At 30.6% G+C, this 26,957-nt stretch overlaps 1 protein-coding gene across 3 annotated transcripts in view; it reads right to left on the bottom strand.

Annotated features, from left to right (window-relative positions):
• Positions 1–9,432: 9,432 nt before the first annotated feature.
• The window catches only part of LOC129989124 (WD repeat-containing protein WRAP73-like), a 28,133-nt gene continuing 10,608 nt past the window's right edge, over positions 9,433–26,957 (bottom strand). For 2 of the 3 annotated variants that reach the window (XM_056097451.1, XM_056097453.1), the window contains exons 6-13: positions 25,266–25,355; positions 23,343–23,474; positions 19,927–20,004; positions 17,138–17,210; positions 16,164–16,301; positions 15,987–16,070; positions 13,441–13,548; positions 11,006–11,202 (exon numbers count right to left, since the gene is read on the bottom strand). In XM_056097451.1, coding sequence (XP_055953426.1) covers positions 11,054–11,202; positions 13,441–13,548; positions 15,987–16,070; positions 16,164–16,301; positions 17,138–17,210; positions 19,927–20,004; positions 23,343–23,474; positions 25,266–25,355 — 852 coding nt within the window. In that variant the 3' untranslated portion in view covers positions 11,006–11,053. Of the gene's footprint in view, positions 9,827–11,005; positions 11,203–13,440; positions 13,549–15,986; positions 16,071–16,163; positions 16,302–17,137; positions 17,211–19,926; positions 20,005–23,342; positions 23,475–25,265; positions 25,356–26,957 lie in introns of those variants that run through there. The other variant, XM_056097452.1, reaches the window with a different exon arrangement.

Genomic DNA, 26,957 nt, shown 5'->3' on the forward strand with positions numbered 1-26,957 from the left:
AATGTGAATTTTAATTTTGCTTTTATTTCGTAATATATGCAATTTTAATATGTGTTATAATTTATCTTGCCTTATTCAATTCAATTCGGGTTTTTAGGTCTTAATAATAAAGTGAATTGAATATATATATACACATTCACAATATTTAATACTATAAAAGGTCATTAATTTAGGGGAACAAGTGGGTCGCCAAATGTGGCTAGTTCTTTGAATGCGGGTCATCCATCCCTTAACAGTTACGAGGAGAAAGATTCATTCGGTTCGATACAAACAGAATTATTTTTCCTTGAACAAGAAATTTATGTTTCCAAGGAAATTATAAAGACGCTGAACATTTCTTTTTCTTTCTAACAGATTTTTTCATTCGAAATTTTTCTAAATAATGAAAGGCAGCATTTATAAAATAAATAAATAAAAATAAGAAAAAAGATTCCTTAAAAGCGGTTTGCTACAAGCATTGGTACATGATAACAATCGCCTATGTTATTGAGAAATAAAGCAGCATTGAGTTGTCTTTACATTTAATTCAATAAATATAATAAACTCCACATCAGTGATGGTTCGTCATCTCAGAAATGAGTCGTGCTGCCAAAAGTATTTATAAAAAATACATTTTTTTGCATGATGCATCGCCACTCCAGACGATGCGTCATTTTGATGTTTTATTTATTTTTAATTTTGTTTTTTTTAAAAATACAAAAGAATGTTAAAACGATGTAGATTAATTTTTTGGTGACATTCAATTTAAAACTATAATAAATATATTTTTTTCTATAGCAATATGCAAGTCCTTGTGTTAGCTGAATAATTTCGCATCGAATTACTTTTCCGACTGCAAGGGGTTAAAAAAGCTGCCTTATCTATAAGTAGCCTAAATTTTTATTTTTCAAAACCAGGCACGAAATGTGCTGTTATCAATATATGTATATGTATAAAATTACTTAATATATATGTATAAAATGTTAAGATATATGTATGTTAAGAATGTTAAGTTATATGTATAAAATTACTTAATTTGTTTCTCAGAATTTTCATGCTTTTTTTTTTAGAAAAGTAGCAAAAAAAAAAAAAAATCCTTCACACCATTAACAATCCACGCATCATCTCCGTCATGAAGCAGACAAAAGCATCCTATTAACATTACAGCCATAAAACCAATCATGTTTAGAATAAATTGCATTGAGAAATTTTTTCTCTTGTTAGGTTTTCTAGCTTAGAGGCTTTTGAACAATTATTTTGAAATTATTTCAACACCAGTTTGATTCGGCTGACATCCCCAAACAGTGGAATCGCGTTCTAATTATTCCGATACCAATAAACAGCCCCGCCTGTTTTGCTGTTCCGACGACCCGTAATCTAAAGAAAACATCTTAGCTTTCCCACATCATTGCCAGACGCTCTCCGCCGGATTTTGGTTATTTCTTTTGGAAATGAGTTTCCATAAAAATGAAATGAAATGCTGGATTCGGAGAGTGGTGAAGAAAACGCCTGTGCTGCAGCAGTTTATATGCTATTAAGTGGCGAGTGCTTGAAAAAGAAGCGCAAAAGACGTTGGTGGTTGACTTCGTTGAATAAAAGTCGAAAAAGTTATTCATAATTTTGAATAAAATATAAGGCATACTCGGAAAGTAAGAAAGTAATTTTAAAAAAATTGCAAGCCAATTATATTTTTACACGAAAGAGCATTCCTTACACTATTTTTCTATATAGTTTCCGCCAATGTTCAAACACGTGTCGTAGCGGGTTATTAGTTTTTCTATACTTCTTCATAAAAACTTTTCGTCGCATTTTTAGAACCTACCGGAAACACACCTTGTTATAACTTAAACGGTCTGTAACAATTTCGTACAAATCAGTTCGTGCAATTTGAGGAAATTCGTATGAAAGCGTTGTCATTGTCAAACATCTACTCTCATGGATTTTTTCATCAACTTTATTTACTGGATCATCGTTGACAAACGAAGGCCGATCATTCCGAGTCTCTTCATGGACATTTGTTCGACCTTCCTAATAATAAAATAAACATTCTAACTCACCATTTCATCACTCATCGTGTGCCGTAAACATCTTTAACGTGATGATAGATTTCAGCCGGTTTCACATTCCTTGCGTTCAAAAATCGAATGACAGCACGAATCTCACAGTCGGCGGGATCAGTCATTGTCTTAAATATTTTTAATGTGTACAGAAAACTGAAAACACAACTTAGAGCGACCACAATGGCGTCAATTGTGAGCCAATGAACAGGAAAATCTAGCGCGTATAAGTGGAACGCCGACCGCAGCGTTTGAATTTTCTAAACAGACTATATCCAGATGCATAGATGACGCGTGTAAGGCTATCATACAAGAGCTCACAGAAGAAATAAAGGTAAGCGGCATAAAAAAATTTTGTTTGCGAAAAGGGAAAAGTTAAATGGTAATTTAAAAAAATAAATTAAGAAATTATTATTATAAATATTATGAAATGTGTACAGTTGAAATGGTATAAATACTTTTTTAATACAAATCATTAAAATAATCATAAGCATTGATGAAATTTAAATCAATTTGATTCACTGTTCACATATAGTGATAAATAGTGTACTCACACAAAACCCACAATTATGTATACATATATTTCTTTTTACTTCATTGGCATTTTTATTCACCTTTTAGAATTCAAACGCTTTTGATCGAACGTTAACTAAAAGCAGAGATAGTGTATGTCACGTCAGAATTATGAAATAGATATTTAGCTGGTAAGTGCGCTGAAATAGACAGAATCTTTTAAAAAATATTTTAAACTACAATTTTTTTCAATGAAGTATACATTAAGAAAATATTTCAAATTAAAATATGTAATTAAAGTATGTTGCAATATTTAATAAATTCACATGATTTTGGCAATGCTATTGTTACTGTATCACCAATTTGGATTTTAATATTTTTACTTACAAATATTATACTTTTAAAAATTAATCTAAAAATACACTTTTCTCAAATAATTTTATGCATAATTTTCTCATATCTAGTATTAACTCAACATATTACCTAAAGATTAGTTTAAAATGTTATGAATACTATCTTTAATGTACTAAAATATTTATACTATATATTTTAAATTGAATATAAATCCTATTTAAGAATTATTGAATTATACTACATTTTTTCTTATCTAAAATGTATATTTTGTATCAGCATACATCCGATTTGAATTAGTATATAAGTTTGACCTCTAAAATATTTGAAACTTCAGAAAATTTTCACGAAAAACGGCATATATTAAGAAATTTTAGAGATTAATGATAATATATACACATAAAAAAATAAAGATATTGTTGAGACTCTACCTGAATTTCATTTCATTCAGTCGTTTCTCCGCTAATAAGATTCAAAGATGTGGGATCGTAATGTGAAATAATCCACTCGTTATTAATCCGACTCCATTTTATTATCTATCTAAATTACAATTCTATTTACATGCTATATTTATATTTAGTTGCCATATACAAAAACATACATTGGTTTCGCGCGCAGTTAATTCTGATTTTAGAGTTGTAAAAGCAAGTTATAGCTCTAGTATGATTAAAGTTAAAATTAGTTTTTAGCCAAAGGCGCTCGTAACATCCTCCCACCTTTTGATTTTTAAATTAGGAGGTTACAAAATCAAAATTAACAAAATATTGCATTCAAAATATTTAGAAATCAAAATATGAAATGCACATATTTGAAAAGTATATAATAAAGTTCAAAAGTTAGTTAAAACTTGAAGGTTTAACCACTCTTCTTCCACTTCTAGTTTTTGTTTCATAGTTGTTATTTTCCGAGCTTGGGATTTCGATTTCTTCATACGAAGCAACCGGTTCGTTTTTTCTCGCACCCACAGGATCGTCATTGTCTAATTCCAAGGGGTATAAACGTTGCACTGGACGCACAAGTTCCCCACTCGCTGTTTTCAGCTTCACTACTCGGATGCAGCCATCTTTCCCAGGAAACACTTCGATTACCAATCCCAAAGGCCAGTCTAGTCGCTTTTTGATATCACTTTCAATTATAACAATATCTCCCACTTGCACTTGTCTAGATTCCTTTCCTTTTGGCTTCTTCTGGATTAACAAGCTTAGATATTCTTTTCGAAATCTTTTCCTCAAGTCCTCTCGTAATTTTTGTTGATACTGATATCGTTTGGAGATATTTACTTTATCCAAAGTATCCAAATCGGGAACTCCTACCTTTGTAGTCTCTTGAATGAACATTGAGGGAGTCAGTGGAATTAAATCATTCGGATCTTCCGATAGATAATTCAAAGGTCTAGAATTGATGTTGGCTTCTACGTCACAAAGAATAGTGAACATTTCTTCGTAATGAAGCGATGCCTTTCCTAAAACTCTTCTTAAAAGCTTCTTCACCATCTTAATCAAGCTCTCAAAAAATCCGCCCCACCAAGCAGCTGTTGGGGGGTTAAATTTCCACTGAATTCTTAAGACGGAGGCGTCATTGACAATCTTGTCCCAATCAAGAGAACCCATCAAATTATTTGTTCCAGTAAAATTTGTTCCGTTATCGCTGTATATAGTCCTAGGTCGCCCTCGTCTTGCGACGAATCTTCTAAAACCTAGAAGGAATCCATTAGTTGAAAGACTCTGTATTAATTCCAAATGAATGGCCCTATATACAGCGCAAGTAAAAAGCAAGATCCAGGCCTTTTTCCCATCCTTTAAATGAAGCGGCCCTGCTAAATCCACTCCAGTGACTTCGAATATCAAGGCTTCCCGTACACGATCTTCCGGTAGTGGCGCAGGAATTGATTCAATTTTCTTGCTCGTATATCTTTTGCATCTTATACACCTTGAGAGCACTTTCTGGACAGTTTTTCGGCCCTGCAGAATCCAAAATTTTTGACGGATATCTGTTAGGACAACTTGAACTCCAGCATGGGAAGAGATCAAATGATGTTCGAAAATCAATCTCTCCACTAATGGGTGCTTACAAGGCAATACTAGAGGGTATCTAAAATTTGCTTCATCATCTCGTCTAGTAATTTTAGTTTTCAATCTAATTAGTCCATCAGAATCATTAAACACACAGAGTGATTTAAGTTTTGATCTTGCATCTTCGTTATTAAAGGTTTCTTGTTGCACGATTTGTATCACCTTTCTTTCGGCGGCATCTAGTTCTGCAACAGTTAAAAGATCTTTCATCTTGTTAATAGGATTTCGGCAATTTTGTACAAATCGTAGCATCCATGCTATCATTCGCACAATTTTTGAATATCTTGAGAACTTGTACAAATACCAGGATTTATTCAGATCTGTAGAGTTGACCAAAGTTACGACCCTCTTTTTCCTTTCCCGGAAAACCTCTTCAAAATTGTATTCAGAGTCTGTCGCTGGCCATTCTTCTTCTGGAAGTTTCAACCACTGTGGGCCCTCCCACCATCTCGATTTCAAAAATCCTTGGATTGAACAACCACGGGAAGGGAGATCAGCAGGATTGCAAGTGCCTGGGAGATGCTTCCAAGCATCCTTTGAAGAAAGACTTCTTATTTCTTCTACTCTGTTATTCACGAACGTACCCCAATGATCTTCTTTTTGAATCCAATGAAGAGCAACAGAAGAATCTGTCCAATAAAAAGTAGGTACGTCTCTCAAAGACATAGAATTTTTAATATCTGAAGTTAACCTAGCTCCAATGCAGCATGCTAGTAATTCTAGACGAGGTATTGTAATAACCTTTAAAGGTGCTACTCTACTTTTTGCCTCTATAAAATATATTTTGACTTCCTCTCCCAAGGTATTTCTCAAAAATACGACAGTACTGTATGCAACTTTGCTGGCATCACAAAAGGTATGAAGACTTAGTCCTTCTGTGCAGCCATTGATCTTTACACACCTAGGGATCTTAACTTCAGACAGCAATTTCAAATCAACAATCAAAGTTTTGAATTTTTTCTGAATGTCATCTGGTAGAATTTCATCCCACCCTAAGTTTCTTTTCCAAATATTTTGCACTAAGAGTTTTAAACATATTGTCACAGGACATAAAAATCCAAGTGGATCAAATATCTTTTGAGACGTTGACAGAATATTTCTTTTACTGCAAACATCAAAATTAAATTCTGTATTTTGTAAATCACAGAAAAGGAAATCTTCATTTGTATTCCATAACAGTCCAAGTACTGAGGTTGGAACAGTTGGCTCGTCCCGACTTAGGTCCCTTGTATATTCCCAACCTCGAAGATCAAAACAAGCCTTGGAAAGCAACAGCTTTGCTTCTTGAATGAATCGGGTAAGATCATCTTCATTGCGCACGGATGTCACACAGTTATCTACATAAAAGGAATTCTTCAATATTTCGGAGGTTTCAGGAAAGCACTCTTTACTTTCCTCTAGATGATTCATCAAAACCGCTGCCAAGAGGAAAGGACTACAAGTGAGGCCAAAAACAAGACGGCGGTGACGAAGTATCTCAAATTTTCTTGTTTCGTAATCTTTCCACCAAAGAAATCGCAAAACATCTTGATCCTCTTTTGCAATTGAGATTTGAAGAAAGGCTTTTTTAATATCAGAAATTACCCCAATGTTATTTTGTCTGAATTTTCTTAAAATGGGTGGAATTTGCTCTATTAAATTTGGTCCCTTTTCCAGACAGTCATTTAAGGACGGAACTTTCTTAACTCGACAAGAAGCGTCAAACACTGGACGTACTTTGGTTGATGAGTTTTCCTTAAAAACACCTCGGTGCGGCAAATAATAACTTGGATTTCCTTCCTCCATTTTGGGCACTTTCTCTATTATATTTTCCTCAAGCCATTCTTCAAAAACAGCTTCATATTCTGCATATTTCTTTTCACCTTTTAACTTTTGTGAAGTACGGATACAACGTTGTTCAGCTGCGGATCTATTGTCTTGTAGAATTTCTTTTGCTTCTATCCAAGGTAGCTTAACTATGTATCTGCCATTTTCATCTCTATCCACTGTTTTCATAAAATGATCCATTGCGTTTCTTTTCATTTCTTCTTTAGATTTAGTTTCAACTGGATCCATAATACCTAAAGTTTCTAATTTCCAAAGATCAGCGATAGAGCTATTTTGTATTAGCATTGAAGTCACCAGTTGAGCGGAAGTATTTTCCTCTTTTCCTCCAAAAACTTTACCCATGATCAGCCAGCCTAATTTTGTTTCATATGCTACTAATCCACATTTCAGAGCATATATATTTCCTGAGAATAACTGTCCGCAAAAGTCAGCTCCTATCAGCAATTCAATGTCCGGACAATCTTTGCCTTGATCAGAGAGTATTATATTCTTTTTCTTCAACTCCTTTTGCCAATTTCCTTTGTGGATCCGAGGTATTTTTCCGCATATAATTGGTTGATCGAGGACTTGCATATCGTAAGTGAATCCCGTATTCAAATTATGAAGGGTTATTTCATATAGTCCATGATCTTGTTTTTCTAACGTAGATCCACCAAATACCGAATGTATGATATTTTTAACTTCAATGGGCCTCAGATTCATTTCTTTAATTGTTTTCTCTAATAAGTATGATCGCTGCGAACCACTGTCAATAAGAGCTCGTACTCTGCGTGTTTTTCCTTCTGCTTTAATATTAACTTGCAATGTTTGAAGGAGAACTTCTTCAGCAGCACACTGATTGGATAAATTGACATTTAGATTCTCTTCCACCTCAGGTGTTTTGACTTTTGGTTTGTTTGTTGGCAGATCTGGACACATCAAAGTCCAATGCCTCTTATTACAAAGCAGGCACTGTACATTTGACTTGCAAATTCTTGACCTATGGCCAGGCTTTAAACAAGTGAAGCAGCATTTTTTATTTTTCAAAATCTTTTGTTTCTTTTCAAAATCAAATTTTTTGGCATAGTAACATTCTTTGCTTTCGTGAGGTTTTTCACAAAAAACGCAGATGGTATTATGTTTTCTTTTTTCTGTACCTCCTGAAAACAAATCTGTAGCAGTAGCCACAGAATCAGAATTCCTCTCCTTACACACCTTAGGCGCAAATCCTGATCTCGCTAAGCGAATTCTTTCCTCACCTTCTATTTCTGTTTTCAGAAAGAGTAATAAGTTTTTCAGTTTTTCTGAATAAGCATTGCTTTCCGGGTCATGATTTGCTATTATAATTGGATTACGCAGCCATACCCTGAATATATCTTCAGGTATGCAGGATTCCACCAGGGGGAAAAGCATTGCTGAATACTTGTCTGATGTTAAACCAATTGATTCTAGAGCTCTTAAGTAAGTTTCTAATTTATCATAAATTTGCGACGTGCTTAATTTCCTTTTAGCTTCTGAAGCATTTATTATAACTAATTTTAGTAGCTCACGAACGTAGTATTCAATAAGCAACTCATCCTTTCCGAAACGCGATTTTAAACTTTCTATTGCCTTGCAATAATTCGCATTTGTTGGAGGATAACTGTCTATAATTTCCCGAGCTCTAGTTCCTTCACTTACACATTGGATCAAATATTGAAATTTGTCTTCATTTTCTAATTTATCATCATCATGAATACGCTTAAATTGACTCCAGAAAGCCAGCCAATTCTTAATTTCACCGTTAAATTTAACGAGTTCTATTTTAGGTAACTTAAGTTTTCGTTTAATTCTAGGAGAAACAGAACCAACGCTTTCCTTTTCAGCGTAAGAAAGTTTAGTCAAATATATGTCCACATTTACTTTCGCTTCAATCATTTTTGTGCTGTATTCTTCGATTTTCATATACTCATCTTCATACTTTTCGGTATCAGAATTTTCCAGAAGAAAACTACATATTTCATTATCTAATTTGGCCAAATCCGAATAAATTCGTTCCAAATTGCCGAAAAGTGATTTAATCTCTTTTTCCTGAGGTTCATCGACCTTTAATCTTTCAATTAAAACATTATACGTTTTCGTAAAGTTAGATCTAATAGGTCTTCGCTTCTTAACGGACATCTCCATTTTTATTTCACTACTTAATTCTTATTGCAAATAAAAACAGACGTACCGTATTTTTAGCAATCACGTCCGGGTTCACCACAATGTTGAGACTCTACCTGAATTTCATTTCATTCAGTCGTTTCTCCGCTAATAAGATTCAAAGATGTGGGATCGTAATGTGAAATAATCCACTCGTTATTAATCCGACTCCATTTTATTATCTATCTAAATTACAATTCTATTTACATGCTATATTTATATTTAGTTGCCATATACAAAAACATACATTGGTTTCGCGCGCAGTTAATTCTGATTTTAGAGTTGTAAAAGCAAGTTATAGCTCTAGTATGATTAAAGTTAAAATTAGTTTTTAGCCAAAGGCGCTCGTAACAGATATTTTCTGTATGAAGTAATAAAAAAAATGGGCGAAGCAAATTTGTCTAAATAACCTATTTTATTTTGACCATGAAAATTGAAATTTTGATTTTCATCTTGTGATGATGCACTGGTCTGGGTGGGTAAAAAAAACGGTTATTAAAAATATTTGAGACTGCTGTTGTTTATGCTGTTTCCTTTTCTTTAAATTTCTTATCTCGTGAATTGCAATTTTTCTTGTATCTGAGTCTAAAGCTCTGAGCTGACAGCATAGCAACTCAAAAAATAAAAAGGCTTTCGTCTTTTATGGTTTTTGGTTTTGAAACAGCTTTCTTTGAAAAGAGAAAAGCCTCGTCCATGTGTTTTTCAATATTATCCGATTTCTCAGCTTTCCTCTTTTTGTCTCTTGGCAGCCCACCTTGAATAGCCTCATTCCCTTCATCCCCGCATTTGCTATTTGATGAGCGAGCTAAATGGTGTTTCCTCACCAATATCATCTTCATAAATACTTTCAGTATTTTCTAGTCTCTGAAAATAAAGCATAATTTTTAGCTTTAATGAAATCATTCTATTTGTGTTGTATTATATGTAACATTTTAAATTTTTCCAGTTGCCAAAAAATGAAGATGAATTAGCATAGCACAGCAATATGAAAATAAGTGGAACTTTAGAATTGATTGGGTGCGATTGACAGGAAAAGCGTGGTAATACATTGCCCAATAAATACATCTACAGATGGTTTTTTTTAACTATAAAGGCTTTAGTAGATGCACGTTATTGTTTCACATTAGTGGACATTGGATGTCAATGGCGGATGATGCAGAAGTTTTCAAGAATTCAGTTTTATTTCCGAAATTGCAAATGGGACAACTGAAACTTCCACATGATAGACAGCTGCAGTCACCAGGCAAAAAATTGCCATATGTCTTCCCTGACGATTCAGCAGCTGCTTTAAGTCGTCGCATGATGAAGCCATATCCTGGTAACTTAGAAAAAGGGAACACACAGAGAATTTCAATTACGGATTATCTCATGCAAGCCGTGTTGAAAATGTTTTCGGCAAAATGGCATAATTTTTAGAGTTTTTAGAAAACCAATGGCCTTACAACCGGATAAAGTGAGCAATGTCACTCTAGCGTGTGTCCTTTTGCATAGCTTCATGAGAAAAAGTCCATCAGCCTCATACTCCCCGCCAGGTACATTTGATACCGAATCAGATGATGACATCGTTCTCAGATCGTGGAGAAATGATCAAAATGGAATGACTTCCTTCATGCCCTTAAAGAAACGGCTAGAAAATCAGGACTCCCTCTTAGCTGGAAGTTTCGTAAAAATTGGCAAATTACCTTGGCCAGAAAAATATTGTTAATGCAAATAATCAACAAAATCAATTATTAAATATTTGTCGCCTTTGCGAAAATTACTGTTAATTTTAAACTTTAATTGTACTTCACAATGAAAACTTTTAAAATAAACCTTGTAAAGTAATTATTATAAACCAGTAGAAGAATTTCAATCAATCGTGTTCTTTAATATTCAAAACTCCATGGGGGGGGGGGATAGCACAAATTTATTCTTAGAAAAAAAGCTTTCTATATTTATTCCATAAAATATTTTTTTTTTTAATGACAGTAATTTCTTTTTCACATAACGCAATTCAAGCTCCAGATTCACTAGATTATCACACAGGAAGAACACCACTGATAGTAATAGAAATGCTTTTAATAATTCGAAAACATACAAACATTTACAACTTTAAAAATTAATATCCTTCGTGCTAGATCCACTTCTGGAAAGGCTGAGATCAACATTAGGCAAATATAGAATAGCAGAGAAGTTCTTCCCATTCAGCAGCAAACAGTCCTCCCTCGAGCACCATTCGGCACTGAAGATGGGACATTCATCTAAAAAAAATTACAGAATAAAATGCAAAAAATACCAGAGTGCCCATTAGAATAAACTGAAAAAGTACTCATTGCTGTTCTTTTAATTTAGAAGCCCTAGTCAAAAATATGGAAATAATGTCATGCCCCATAGTAAATAATAGAAATAAAGAAAATTTAATTTTTAATACAAGAAAGGAACGAACACAATATCATTGTGCCGTGTACTGCTTTTACTTGGGAAGAAGCCTCAAATGATGAGATGATAAAACTAATTCTATTTACAGACAATTTTTATAGTCAAAAATTGCGAATTCAAATGTGTGATGTAGTATGCTAATATAACTCAATTGCAATACACCACGAACTTTAGAATAGCAAGATTACTGATGTCACAGAATTTGCTATGTTTGACCATTTTCAATAGATTGGCCAACTCCAGGGCATTATTAGAAGTAGTAATTATGCTTCAGAACATTGTCAGCATTTTATAATTTAGTAAGGTAGGAGATGAAACTTTCTGGAAATCTTCGCATATTTCATTAACCAAGTTTTATTGAACTTCCCAAACATGAGTTTAGTACCAAATCAGCCAGTCAAAAATCGCTGCAACAATATGCATTCTTATCTCTTTATATATAGATTTTAGTGTGTTAAGTATTTCTAAACTAAATATATACGAATTTTAGACTGTTTCATTCAATAAACATTTTTACAGCTGTACTGAATCAAATGCTTCATTTAGCTAATGAATGGAATTGCAAAATATTATTAAAAGTGTTCTGAAGATAGTTTGCCATGTCGCCAAAGAGGACACTCAGTCAGAGAAAAGAGGATATAAAAGAAATCAAGAAATAGGCTTCATACACAAAGTTCAATCAAGCATAAAAATAAGCTTAACCATTGCTAAAGTTTATACATAGAAGTAATCGTGGTAAAAACTTAAGAATAATGTATGATTTCTCATCAAGCAGGTCAAAATCATGCCAATCGTCTAAAAACTCTCAAAAAGTCTGCTAGCCTGTTTGTATAACGGATATGTTAACAAATCTCTTTTAATGATGCAAGAAATGACTCCAAAATTGTTCAATTTTAGCGCTCATATATTAAGTTTTGCCTTAATCGTTATGACTTGCACACGGAGATTGATACTCAAATCTTTGAAAACAACTGTCTTATAAAAAATGCTTTTTGTATTATATTAAGATTTTTAAAAAATACCTTCTTAATGGTATAAATTTCATTTCTTTAACTTTAATAATATTTTAATTCAATTTCATACACTATTTTTACATGTAATGATGGAATTCAAATTCTCCATTCAAAAATTCAAGCATGTGCTTTTGCCAATCATTGAATTCATAGTAGGATCCATTTTCACTTCGTAATATGTACATTTTGTACATTGCAGTAAACTGATTTAACCCTTATGTTCATTTCGTATAGTATACCATACATACAACTTTATAAAAATATACTACCACTACAAAATAATTTTTAACTTAGTTTTATTAAACAATTTTTATTACACGATTTTTTTTATTTATTTTTTGATGTTTTTTTATAGCGTAAAGAAGCTACCTATATACATTTTTTTTTTTTTTTTTTTTTTTTTTGCTTTTCTTCAAAAAAGCAATCTTGCCACAATAAGGGTTAATTGAATTCATGTATTTTATTCATATTAAATTACTATGTGAAATGTTATTTTTAAAGAAATGCATCCCATATTAATAATTTAAAAGCCTAAAAAAGTTGACAATCTAAGTGGAAAAAACTGGTTTGCAAAGACGACTAGTTCATATAAAAGGGAGGGGAAATGAGTGTAACTACCTTTCTTGCTTTATTTTGGCAATTTTCTTCTTTTAGGAGACATAGTTATTTTAAGGGTCTTTATTATTTTAAACTTTAGAAACCTACATTGGAACTTAGCAGTAGCGACTAGAAATGTTTATTAATTTCTTACTTTGAGAAAAGTATTTCCTATTTTACAGCATTCAAATGGAGACTGTCCCATGTGCCTTCATAGAGAATATTATTAGTTTATATGGGTTTTTTTTTTTTTTTTTTTTTTTAGAAAATATGTCTTTATTGTTGTCATCATATTTTATTGTTGAAGTAAATACAATCTTTGCAATAAATGAACAGATTTTAAATCAATTTAGGCATATTTCAAAATTATACAGCAGTTTTTTACCTATAATAAGGAACCCCAGGATCCTTGGCATATGCTATGCTGATGGACCACAGGAAATAACTTACCTCTGAAGGGAGACCAGAGGGAGACACAACAGGTAGGCATCCATAAGTTCACATTCCGAGAACTACAACAAATTGCCAGAAGAGATTTTCTAGGATGCCATGATACATCTGTTCAAAAACAATTTGTAATTTTACTTTCAAAAAAATTATATAATAATGTAGGAAGATGATTACTTCCTGTAAACATACAATTTGGATTTCTAAAAATTTCTTATATGCATCAAAATCTGATGAAGGATTGTTCATCATATCTGAATTCTGTTCAACATATCAGAATATATGCCTATTTAGTTATAAAAGTACCAACTAAAAAAATTCTATAGTCAAGGTAATTGAAATTTGGATTGGAGCCTTGTCATAAAAATCCGATATCTGTGCCAAATTTTATACTAAATGAACAAATTCAATGTTATCAAGTCTCATCACTGTATTAAGAAAGTGCAACTGTGCCATATTGTGAAAGTATAGTATAGCGAAGTATACCATACTTTCAAAAAAGTGAGCTAGAAAAAGTCATCTGCACAACAGACCCATTGCTCTTACGAAATGTCTTTATAAGACCTTATAGCACATGGTCAATGCTTGCATAATCTACGAATTGGGGAAACAAAGATGCATCTCCCCATTGCAGAGTGGTTTCCGCAGTGGTAGATCATCTTTTGATAACCAAATTCTACTGGAAGCCCAAATACGCAATGATGTTAGGAGGAATCATCTTTTCTCCATATTCTTAGATATCGATACAGCATATGACCATGCATGGTGCTATGATAGATTTTCTACATTTTTCAAACTTTGGATTTAGAGGAAACTTGCTTATATTTTTATAAAACTTTTTATCGCGTCGTACCTTTAATGTTCGTTTTCGTAATTTTTATTCTAAATCATTTTATTCAAACCAAGGAAGTTCCCTCAGGAAGTGTTCTTAGTGTCACATCTTTTATAGTTTATCTGTTTTACTATTATATGATCAAGGTATTATCTATGTTGATGATCTACAAATTGCAAAATGCAATTAATAAAATGGTAAATTGGCGCAATAACAATGGCTCTCGTGAGGAGAATCGATATATTCACTTCTGCAGGAAAAAAAATATGCATTTAGATCCTGTTATCCACATACAAAATAGCCAATTTCCGTTGCGACTGAGATGCGCTTTTTGGGAATCTTCCATCGTAAACTCGTTTCCTTCCGCATATTTTGCGAAAGAGTCAAGAGAAAAATTTGAATATCTTGAAAGTACTCTCTAAAATACCTTAGGGGTGCCGGTCGAATCTCCCTTCTCAGTATCTGACAAGCGGTCATTCTTTCAAGCGCAGATTACGGATGCATGGTGTATGCTTATTCGTTATTCATCACTAGTTGTCACTTTATTTGTGGTGCACGAAATTGCCAACCTTACTTTATTTTCGTACCAAATCATGCCATATGGTTCTACCTGTTAGTCTTCGAATAATTTATAATTCCTGATCTTCGCATACTTTTTCTTTTTGAAAATAAATCAAAAAGTTTCCTGCATGACTCGAACCTTTATAATGTTGCAATTAAATCTCTAGATTTTTATTTCTTTGCCCTTTTGGATATCCCGCATTTTTCTTTTCTGAACTCTTTCCATGGAATTGATAAATCTTCCAACTAATCCCGTTATTTTCTAACAGCATTTTCATTATCACCGATGTCAATATTCTTCTACTACACCGATTTTTACACATGGCTCAAAATCGTATGGACTGTGTTTTCTCTGTTGCTCTGTGTTTACGGGCTGAGTTAGTGGCAATTTTCTGTGCACGAGAAATCTCGCCTTCTACCTAATTTCATCCATTTGAGTGCCGTCAGTATCAGCGATTTGGAGACACTCTCTCATTATCACAATCGGATGAACCCAACTGCCATTCAAAGTTTGTTTACATTACGACAACAAATAAATTACGACTCGTGCAAAATATTAGTTTCAATGTCATTTTTTGTTGGGTTCTAGGACATGTAGGTATTTCTGGCAATGAAAGGGCAGATTATGCGAAATCTGCAATACCCTTTCTAACACATTCACTTACATATTCCGACATTAGAAGGTTCTTTACTTGATCACTCTTTGCTATTTGGCAGGAATCAGGATCTGCAAATTCACAACAAATTACATTCAATCAAATCCACAATTGGTTAGTGACCTATTCATTCTGCACTTTTTACCATTGTTTTCTGTTTGTTACTGTGCTTTTAACATATCACTGTTTAATTTTTCTCTCTTTTCTTTATCCTCTTTTAGAGTAATTATTTTGCTCACTATAAATCAATGAATACATAAAGTCAAATATAACAGTGTTAATTTTTTTAATATATTTTATAGTCTGATATAAGATTAAGCCATATGCGTGGCACAATATGGCCAAAAATTTCTCTTTTTTTTTATTTTGTTTGTTTTTTGGCACAACTACATGGAACCTCGAATTATATTAATTCATGATTTTATGTTAATTCAAACTTAACGTATTTATTCAGTTCAGTAAGTTGCTGAAAGGATTAAAGAAAAAAAATCATACATCACCTTTTATTTTATGATGGTGTAAAATAACAGATGACAACATTAGAGTATTAATGTCAAATACAAACAAAACTTTTGGAAAAGAACCTGTAATAACAAAAATTTATTGATATGAAATTAAATCCATGAAAACCACTGACAAAAAATATAATATATTATAGACCATAAATTTTTGCATACCATTCAATGAAAGGAGATAATTTCCACAATGACTAAAACCCAAAGTTTTTATTCCACATTTTGCAGGTTTACACTTATTTTTTTCAGAAAGATTTCCCAAGGTAGCCAAAACAAATGGTTTCCCTTTCCGAACTTCAACTGAAATATAAATGATTATATTTAGAAGAAACAAACCAAACTATAAGCAGTAGTTTTTAATTCCTTAATTCAAATTTTAAGAAATCTTTTAACTTCATAGATGATAAATGACTTCAGTAGAATCCAAATGCAAACAAGATTCTTAACACCTTCTTCTTACACAAAGTGAATGTATTGTAATCAATGAAAACATTTATCTTGAAATTTTGTTGAAACTCTACATTTTAAAACTTCAGGAGACCAAAAAATCATTTGTGGAATGATACCTACCTGCAAATACAATAACTGACAGATGCAGATAACATTGAGTAAGAAGGGAATTTGTTAAATAATTACACCAAAATTGTTGACTTCAGTCAAATTTTAGAAAGTCTACTGACAGGAAGTTACTTTGTTGTGCAAATTATGAACAAAAAAGAAGAATATAAGGAATTAGATGGATAGATTTCAACATCCAGTTCTAATACTAGAACCGTAGATTTCTATTAAATTTCGAATCAACCTTGTTCAAATCATATTGTTGATCTGTCTGTTTGCATGTATATGAATACAGTTACTTAAAAATGCCACTTCAATATACAACAAAACTTTACACGAAACATGCTCTTGCGTATATGCATACAAACAATTTGTGAGGAAACACTCCAACCAAATGAAAAAAAAAAAAAAAAAGCTCCAATTAGGTCTAACAACAAATAAAAATAAATGAATGGACATATTTATAGATAATAAGGGACATTTCAACTATCATTTAAATAGAATTTATCCAAAAACCTATCACCTTTCAACATATGCATCAAGCTGCAGATATAATGATAAAATAGAATCATGCATACACAATTCCAAGGTAGAAGAAACATCCCCAGAAGCTTCATGCTCGACTGACTTCGGATTGATTTTATAAACAGTCTGAAATCGAAATAAATTTATCAGTATTTAGCAGATCATGGTACTACTTATTCAAATAATAAAGCTAAAACATTTTGAAAAATATATATAAAGAATTTATGAATAAGTTACTCTTGTTTTGCAAAAATAAGATGCTTTGATAATTAGATTTTTTTTTTTAAATATACATAAACAGGAAAAAATACTTCAAAATAAAGGAAATTTTTACTGACTTCCGAATTTAATACAAAAAATGATGCTACATTACAAACATATAAATAAAATAATGTCAATATTTTTCAAAATCATATTAGTTACAATGAATGAAAAAAGTACATTTTTATATAAATATATACTTACGTAATTTTAAAGACGATTAAAATTAAATTTATTTTCATACATGGTTGAAATATTATATAAAACACATGAATGTAGTATGTTGTATCCTCCCTACCATGCCATTCTCTCTCCTCTTGTTTGAAATTAGAATAACAGACCAGAGTTTTGATTCATCTATCACTGTTCTATAGAAGTTATCAAAAGATAAATTTCAGAACTAGCTGACATACTGGACCAAACATATACAGTCTGAAAGGGACTACTTCAAAAGCCATCAAATTGAATAGAATTCTATTTCATAAAACCTAACATTTACATTTTACTTGATTACTTTTTGACTTCATCTTATTTGATCTTACGTTTTTGTACCAATTTCACTTTAATGCTGGTCATCATTCTATACTTGTTTTAACATATATTGAAATCAGTCAGAATATCAAATACTTTTGGCAGCTTAAATTTAGACTAAGTAAATGAACTTTCAATTCAAAATGAGGCACAAAAAATTATCCGTACCATAAATAACTTATTCTATGGAGTTTATTCAATTTAGTTGATTGGTCAGTTAATAATTAATAATCTAATTCTAAGCTATATAGGAGTTATTGAGATCAAATTCCATGATTTCAAATCAGGATTGGTGAAATTGTAATACCTTATTTGGGAGCTTATTTCTCATCTTATTACATGAGATTTAAGATATTTAATGCTCATATACATGAATAAGATAAATAGGTTTTGATCTTTCTATTCTGATGCTACAAAAAAAATTCCTAACTGAAATTATTAACAATACTTAAATATTTTAACAATATCTCAATAGAAATTTTAAAACCAAGAGAGGAAAAAAAAAACCAAATTATCAAGAAATTGAAAATAAAATTGTTCGCATTATATAATTTTCTCTGTATAATGGATTAAAACTGCAGCATTAAATTTTCAAATTTAAGGGTAGGTAAAATAAATATAAAGGAGCTTTTCTATATTTCATAATACGGAGTTGGAAATGAAAATTGTAAGTATAACAAGTGAGTGTAAGTAAGTACAAACAAGGCAGAAAATGCAGTGTCTACGAGATTCCAAATGACTCTGATGAGAACCTCATCATAAAATTGTTAGCTGCTACTGCAACTGTTTGTGAAACATCTGGCATATTTGAAAGTGTATACAATCACTTGCTATTCATTACCAGGTCTGTATTGATATTGGTATTGACAAATTTGTGCACTTTCTGTAATATTATGTAAGTAAAGAGATTTCTTTCCATTTCCAGCATGTTTTTCTTCCAAAAATTTTCAGTTCTGCTTTCACACTGCTCTACAAAAAAATGCTTAAAGTCTGACTCATGAACTGAGGGATATCCTGTTTAGACATGACACAGATTTTGAAAAAAAAAAAGTTCTTCATAAAATAATGAATTATTCCAAATATAACCACCAGGAAGTAAAGCATAATTGATTGAACAATAAATGAATAAAATTATACAAAAAATTCTTGAGATTTTAAAAATATTGTAGAGTTATTATATAAAAGAAAATTAATTTATCTGAAAAATTATACAATTTAATCCAGAAACACTGAAATCCTTGTTTCTAGGTGTCACATCTGAAGGTGCTTTAGATTCCACCAACTGAGGTACTCCATTCATTACCATCATTTCATACTAAATTAGTAATTTTGAAATATATCCAGATTTACAAGAACTATTCTTAAAAAACTTTAAATCAACAATTAGTCAACTAGAAAATGAAATGCAAAAAGAAAGAGTGTCAGATATTAAGTCTAAAAGAAAAATTACAGTATAAAAATTCTAAATTTCAATTAAAAATATTATGAAAATAAAATTAATACCGATTATAAAAATTATATGCACAGATTTTTTTTTTCTTTGCTGAAACAAATAAACTGAACATTTGAGGCTATCTAATCATTGTTATTTTCCTTCATTTACAAGAAAAGAATCATTCCATAACAAAATTCAAAAATAATTCAAATATATCAATTATTAGTAAAGATTTGTATTCATATTAAACATAATTTAGAACAATTTCAGAAGTTCAAAAAGATATCTCAATCACAAAAATTTTATTACTGTGATTTTTGAAAGCAGAATGCTAATTATCTTCACAATTAGTTTGTATACTGTACATACGCACATTTTTGTCATATTTTGTGTTAAGTTTCAAAATTTCTTACAAATTTAGAATTTTTGTGAAATGACAAATTTCCTCGTCTTGCTTGCTAAATTTCTGAGTTAAGTGCACAGCTCACAAATAAACAACATAATTCTAAAAAGGATTTTTTTTAAGCATCTTTTAAATTTCTTTAAACACTTAGCATGCAAGAAACTAAATACCATAAACAAGAGGTTAAAAAAAGTAAAATTTTATATGCTTACTGTTTTTTCACAATCAATGCTTTCATTTTCTTGATAAGAGAATATTTCTTCATAATTAGAACTGTTAAGAATTGTTATCTAAAATGAAACATTATTTTGGAATTATATATTATCATTAAAAAATGAAATGAAACAATTCATTTAATAGAATGTCAAATGCTAATAAAATATATGCATTAATATAAAAAGAATTGAATAAGTAGAAATTCTGCAAATGTCTAACACAAAGTTTAAAAAGCTTAAATAATAAAATGATAAGACTAGAATATATACAGACAGAGAGACCACTGACAGCCTAAAAGTGAAGAAATAAATTATTAGTATGACTATTTAATTGTGTTTGGTTACATTGGGTTGGGTAATTCATTTAAGTTTTTTAAGTTTATTTTAATATTCAAATTTACTTTTTTAAAAACTCTTCCAAAAAGTTTGATAAAAAAAATCAGTTCAACATCTTTTTCTTTTTTTCTTTTTTTTTTTTTTCTTTTTTAATCTGAACATTATAGGAGATAATACTTCTCCACTCGCAACAAAGATCTCACAAATAATTTCAGCAATCTTAAAACCTTGATTAATTGCAAAAAAGAAAATGGTATAAAAAATACCCAGTTTTATCCATTTGAATTCAATTTATATGCACTGAAAATATACAAAAATGCATTATCATACCAGCATTAAATTCCATTTTCTACAAAATATTTTGTCCATACATTTAACTTCAACAAATATTTTTAAATTTGAAAAAAAAGAAAAAATGAATTATTACTCAATGCAATATGATATAAGAACATACTACCAAATAGATAGTGGAAGGACTATGTAATAAATAATTTAATACAAAAAAATCCAAAAATCACGAAAAAAATAGGTAATTTGAAAAAAAAGAAAAAAATGAATTATTACTCAATGCAATATGATATAAGAACATACTACCAAATAGATAGTGGAAGGACTATGTAATAAATAATTTAATACGAAAAAATCCAAAAATCACGAAAAAAATAGGTAAGTAAGTATACAGTTAACAATGTACATAGTTTTTTTTAAAGGAATAATCATTTCATCAGCACTTTCTAAGCACTTTTCGGGGAAAAAAAAAAAAAAAAAACCAACATTAATACTGATTTTTTTTTATTGTAGATTTATGTGTTATAATGAAATAAACTAAGTTGGGTTATTCATAATATAGCCATCAATTTCATAAAATATAAACATAAAATATCACCAATAATTTCTGGATATTTTTAATCAGTATTGGAAATAAGCTATTTAAAATGCTTTTTATGTAAGCTTCGTTTGAAAAATCTTACTAATGCACCTTTCTTACATATCTGAAATTATATTACAGTACAAATAGTAATATTAAGAAAAAACACCATACCACTACTTTACTAACATTTCAAATCCTTGAAAGAAAAACATCCAAATAAAGTTTTAAAAAAGTTTATATATAAAATTCATGCTAATTTTATTAAATATGTAAATAAAATTTTCTTTCCTTTTCTATATTTTTTCCCCAAAATCTATTCAATTTTCTCAGCAAAAAATTTTTCCCAATTCATTAGATTATGTTAATATTTAACATCACTGGATTGATGAATAAGTTCATTAGCTTTATATTTAACTTTAGCAATTTCCTTTTCTAAAAGAAAAGGAATGGAATACTTCCCGATATATATATTATCAACTTTGCATAAAATTCGCACAAAGCCACAGAAGACATGAGCTCTCTGGTTTTTATTTTCAGACTCCTGCACATGAGTGTTCAATGTTTAGCAGCATAGTAAAAACACGCATTTATAAAGGCTTTTTGATCGACTAATTTATGTCAAAATCTGATACATGGCTACAATTTTAATAAAAATATTAGTTACCAAATTTCATTCAGCAAAATTGTTGTATTTTTCAGTTTCACATTTATATGTATACACACATACAAACAGGATGGATTTCCTTTAAAAGTTCAAACTAATCTATACTTTAAATGCTAAAACTGTAAGCCAATATAGTCCTTTGTATTTTGAAATTGTTTTCACTTGCACTTGGATAGGCAGAATAAAAAAAATCCTGTTAATGGATTCCATTCCAAATTAGACAGAAATTGCAAATTTGATATTAATAAACCATTTCATCCATTTAACTTTCAGCATTTTTTAGTTATGGTATTCACAGACAGATGCACACAAATTCAAAATTTCATTTATGGAGATCTAAATCATAGAAATACGGCAAAGTTTTATGCCCGAATTTTTTGATGAATAAAATTTATTTTTGAGCACTTTATATACAAGAAAGTGAAAAAGGAATTTTATTGGTATTAATTTATTTTCGATATCTTTGACAAGAATAAGAAATGACATACAAATAACTTAGAAACAGCATGAACATTTTGCTGCATTTCTTATTATTAGAAGTCTTGAAATATTGAATGTATGCACTTTTAAAAATCGACAGTAACTTACATATACATTTTATTGATATATTTTCAAAAAGTTCTAAAAAAATCTTTTGCATAAAAATTTTTTGCGGTATAAAAATTTAAAAATATTATTATTGGTGATTAACTAAATGATGCAGAAATATAACTAACAAGTGCTCAAAAATTTACATAAAAAGCAGGGTAGAAAAGCATACTACAATGAGCTCAAATCACTTTTAAAAACTAATGCATGTTTTACATGAAATTATTCCTAAAAAGATATGTTTGTTTGTTAGTTTCCTATCTAAACAAGCAATAGGAGGTGAAATAGAAAAATATATTTTTTCCACACTATCAGTAAATTTCTAAACTGAGATCAAACCTTTTCCACAGACTTCTTAATTCATTAAGATTTATTGAAAAATAAAAGATCAGACACCACAAAGAAAATGCAATCATATAATCAGGAAAATCTAGGTTGGTTCTGCTTCTGCGAAGGTTGAAATTGGAGTGTTTTTGTTTCCCCCACCCTTAGAAAAATGGAAAACACATGGACAAATAAAAAAAAAAAAAGATACCACATTTATGGCCCTTATAAAAGGATAATTAAAAATAGGCAGTTTTTAAGGACTTCAAATAATGCTACACACCTTGGTTAAAATTTGAGATATAAAGTCCTAGAAAAGAAATTTTAAGTAAAAATGTAGAAAGAGAAAAACGTCAGTAAAAAAGTACTTTATTAAAAGAAAAATTTATATCTTTAATCTAAATTTTACTTTAAAAAGTAATATTTCATCTAAATATATATAATAAAGCACGAAAAAAATAAAATTCGGTATTTCTAAGAAATATAATATGCCAAAAATAATGAATAATTCTAGCAGCAGCAAAAATTTGTATAAGACACAGCATGCATAATATAATAACTCCCCTTTCACTGTTTATTGAATGCCAAGCATAATATTAAGTTTTATAAAAATGAATGAGAACAACACACCATTCCAAAATAATCTCCAATAGCAATAAGCTTTCCATCTGGATTCCAAGAAAAAGTAGTGAAGCCAAACATTGAAGACCTAACATATTTTCCTAGAATTCTTCCATCAATTGAATAAAATGCAACTTTTGGCTGAAAAAAAAAAATCCACATTATTTTAATAAAATAAAATTTAATCTTTGACATATTGATAATTAAACATAATGAGAAAGATTTAATCTAATTATTATCAAAAAGGTAAAAATTACAATGTGTTTCAAGACACTTTACTTTTAACTATTAAAAGGGGAAAGAAAGGAATATTTTCAACTCTTATAAAGCGCAATGCATCATCATTAATTAAAAATGAATTTGCATCGCGCAATATATAACAATGTTTCTGTGTTCCTTATACAAATCTACAATTTGCCAAATCTTGGTGTAATTCCCACATGTGTTTACCAAAACCAAAAGGGAATACTCTCAACTTTTTCAAAATGCAAAATTTAATTTAAAATTTCTCGTAAGCAAAAACTATATACCGTGGCAAAAAAAAAATTTCTTCCATAACTTTTATTGATAATAGTTTCTATTCTGTACAGTACTCAACAAAATTTCACAATTTTTGAAAAAATTAAGCATTGCTCACAATAATGTAAAAATTCATTATTCATTTTGTTTACAAGATCAGAAAATAATATTCCTTTCCGTGATGTTGTACTGCATGATCTCAGTCATAATAATATAGGAAGAAGCGAAAGATAAGTTATCTAGGACATAATATGAATTTCTTTCCCCCTGATTTATTTCAAATTCATATAAAATTCATAGAAATAATGCTTAACAAACTTTTTTGAAGTTTATTAGTGCATTTGTAATAATTTAAAATTTCGTTTTGTTTTACTTCTTTAACATTCTACTTGATTTATTAACATCATTCTTTTAAATCTCAAATATAATTATTTTTTCTTCAAAAATAATGATCAACTTGTTCTAATATTTTCAGTTTGGGAATCACTTCTTTGCATGGCTTTAATTAAACTAATATTTAATGTTTCAAACAATATACAAAGTTTTTAGCTCATCAGTGTAACTGAATGATCACTATGTTTTATGGAATAAGAATTAGTTAACCCTTTAAAGGGCCATTTTTTTCTAGTCATATTATATTAAAATATTTTTAGGCTTGAAATTAGAATAAGAAAAAGGATTCATTTAGCTAATTAGATAAAATTTAATTTGACTAATTAATTTGGTTAATAAATAATTAAGTATCAAATCAAGACACATCGTTTTGTGTAAAATAAAGAACTAAAGCATCTAAGTTTCTGTCTTTCTAAAAAAATTTGTCAGAACTTATGCCAAGCTACATAAATTCATACAAAGATTGATAAATTTGGTGGGAAGCATACTTCCCACGGCCCTAGAAGGGATTAATCAATGAACAAATCTAGCGACTTGGTTTTCAAAATCTTGGTTATGCCTCAAAATTTCAAAACCTTGGTTTTAACTTAGAACAAAAAGTGAAAATAATAGTCTTTCCATCCTGTCCAACAATTATAACATGGATACAGCCACATCAATGTCAGTGTATCAGCAATGAGGAACAAGAGATCGGTCCAGCTCCCCACCTGTTTAAAGGGCTAATCCAACATACAACAGGAAACTGAATTCATAAGAAATAAAGATCCATCATTCATATCTGTATTACATGCATAACTCTCATTACATGAACCAATTGCTGGCTTAGATGTAATGTTAATTTATTCTCATGTTGGGCATAAAATTTCATGCATAAAATAGTCAGATTAATAGCACTTATTTAAGGGGAAAAGTTATTTATCATGAATAGGCAAAAATAGAAAATACTGTTTCACCACAATATATTCAGAAATTCAAATTCAAATTCAAACCATCCAAAATTTATAAAAGTTATTTACATACTTCTTCAGTATAAGCTTCAAGAACTCCTAAGATAAGATCAGAAGGTGAAAAGTAAATTCCAGATAAATCTTTGGTCTCCACAGGGAAAAACTACAAATGAAATAATTAGAAAGGTAAATATTTATTATATCCTGTCAATAAAATTAATGTGTGTGTGTATATATTTGTGCATGTGAATAATGCTTTATTAAATACTGGAAACTGAAATATTTTTAGGCTGCAGATAAAAATAAATAAATAAAACTAAATCAATTTTTAAAAATAAGTTCTGTATGGTTTTTTCACAATACAAATGGCAAAATTTGTATGAAACATATACAAAAATATTTCAAGATAATTTAAAATTATCACATGACTTATCATGGAGAAAAAAATGAACTTCCCCAACAAATAATAGTTTTTAATCTTGTCATTTTTTATACTGAAAATTTAAAAATATTTTAAGGGAATGACTGTGACTCCATTTCAAAAATTTATGAACTTATAATAAAAGTAAACACAATTTCAAACCATTCAGGCTATATATGCCACCCATACATACTTGCAAACACCCCCATATTCAATAAATGCAATTACTCACGTCGATAGTTGGCATTAACATATCAAACTGAGGTGGTTTATGCAAATCAGAAAAACAGAGCACAATAACTTAGCACAGCACATTTTATTTTAAAGCAAACTATGTTCAACATGACCACCATCAAAAGGTATTAATCAAATGAGGCACCTAATCATGCCTATTACAGCTGAATGCAACATGTTGGCATCGATATTACCAATGGCCCATTAAATGGCATCTTTCGATTCCCCCGAAGTATCTGGGGAGACACGAGACTTTAAGTATCCTCACAATCAAAAGTACACTGGAGTAAGGTTTGGCGATTGTGAGGGTCACTTAATCTTACATCTTCAACTTATCACTCGATCCTCAGTGAATGTGTCTAGAAGGAATGTCATGATAGAACGAGTAACATGAAACAGGGCACCATTCTGCTTGAAGATGACGGCAAGTAACACTTTTCTGCACAAGGTCTTTGCTGCACAGCAGACACAACGTGGTTTTGTAAAAGCGTAAGATATCACTCAACAGTAACGGAAAATACTATCAAAAAAGAAAGGGCCCAGAATGAAGGACGTGGTGGAACCACACCAAACAGCACACGTGGTAAATGTAGTGATTAGGTCGTGTACTCAGGAGAATTTGATGTCGTTCAGATTTGACTGTTTTCCGTATTGAAGCCACCGATGCAATGAAAAGTAAGCTTTATCTGTTCATGATGTTCAGCATCCATTGTGTGTCATATTGGTTTCACAGGTGCAAGTGACACATTTGTGTAAGAAGAAATGTTACAAAGGTTTGTCTTTCATCAAAATCTACAAGCAATAATTGCTGAACTGCCTGTATCTTGTATGAATACTGTTTCAAGATTCCTTTCAGATGCATCAGATCGACGTTTCCAGAATCCCTGTTACTCTCTCAGCTTCAAGTGTGATGCTACTCCGCATTGATGCCTCGGCTATCAAATTCCCCATGACACTTTGTACTGACGGATCTACCAGTTCATGCACGATCCTCCAAACACCTCATTTCCTCAAAACAGAGTGCTAAATTTAGTATCTCATTTAATGAAATATAATACCCTCAAATCATCATTGTAATACCATAAATAATGCAAAAAATGGCGTAAAGGA

This window comes from Argiope bruennichi, chromosome 10 (assembly GCF_947563725.1).
Source record: "Argiope bruennichi chromosome 10, qqArgBrue1.1, whole genome shotgun sequence".
NCBI lineage: Eukaryota > Metazoa > Arthropoda > Arachnida > Araneae > Araneidae > Argiope > Argiope bruennichi.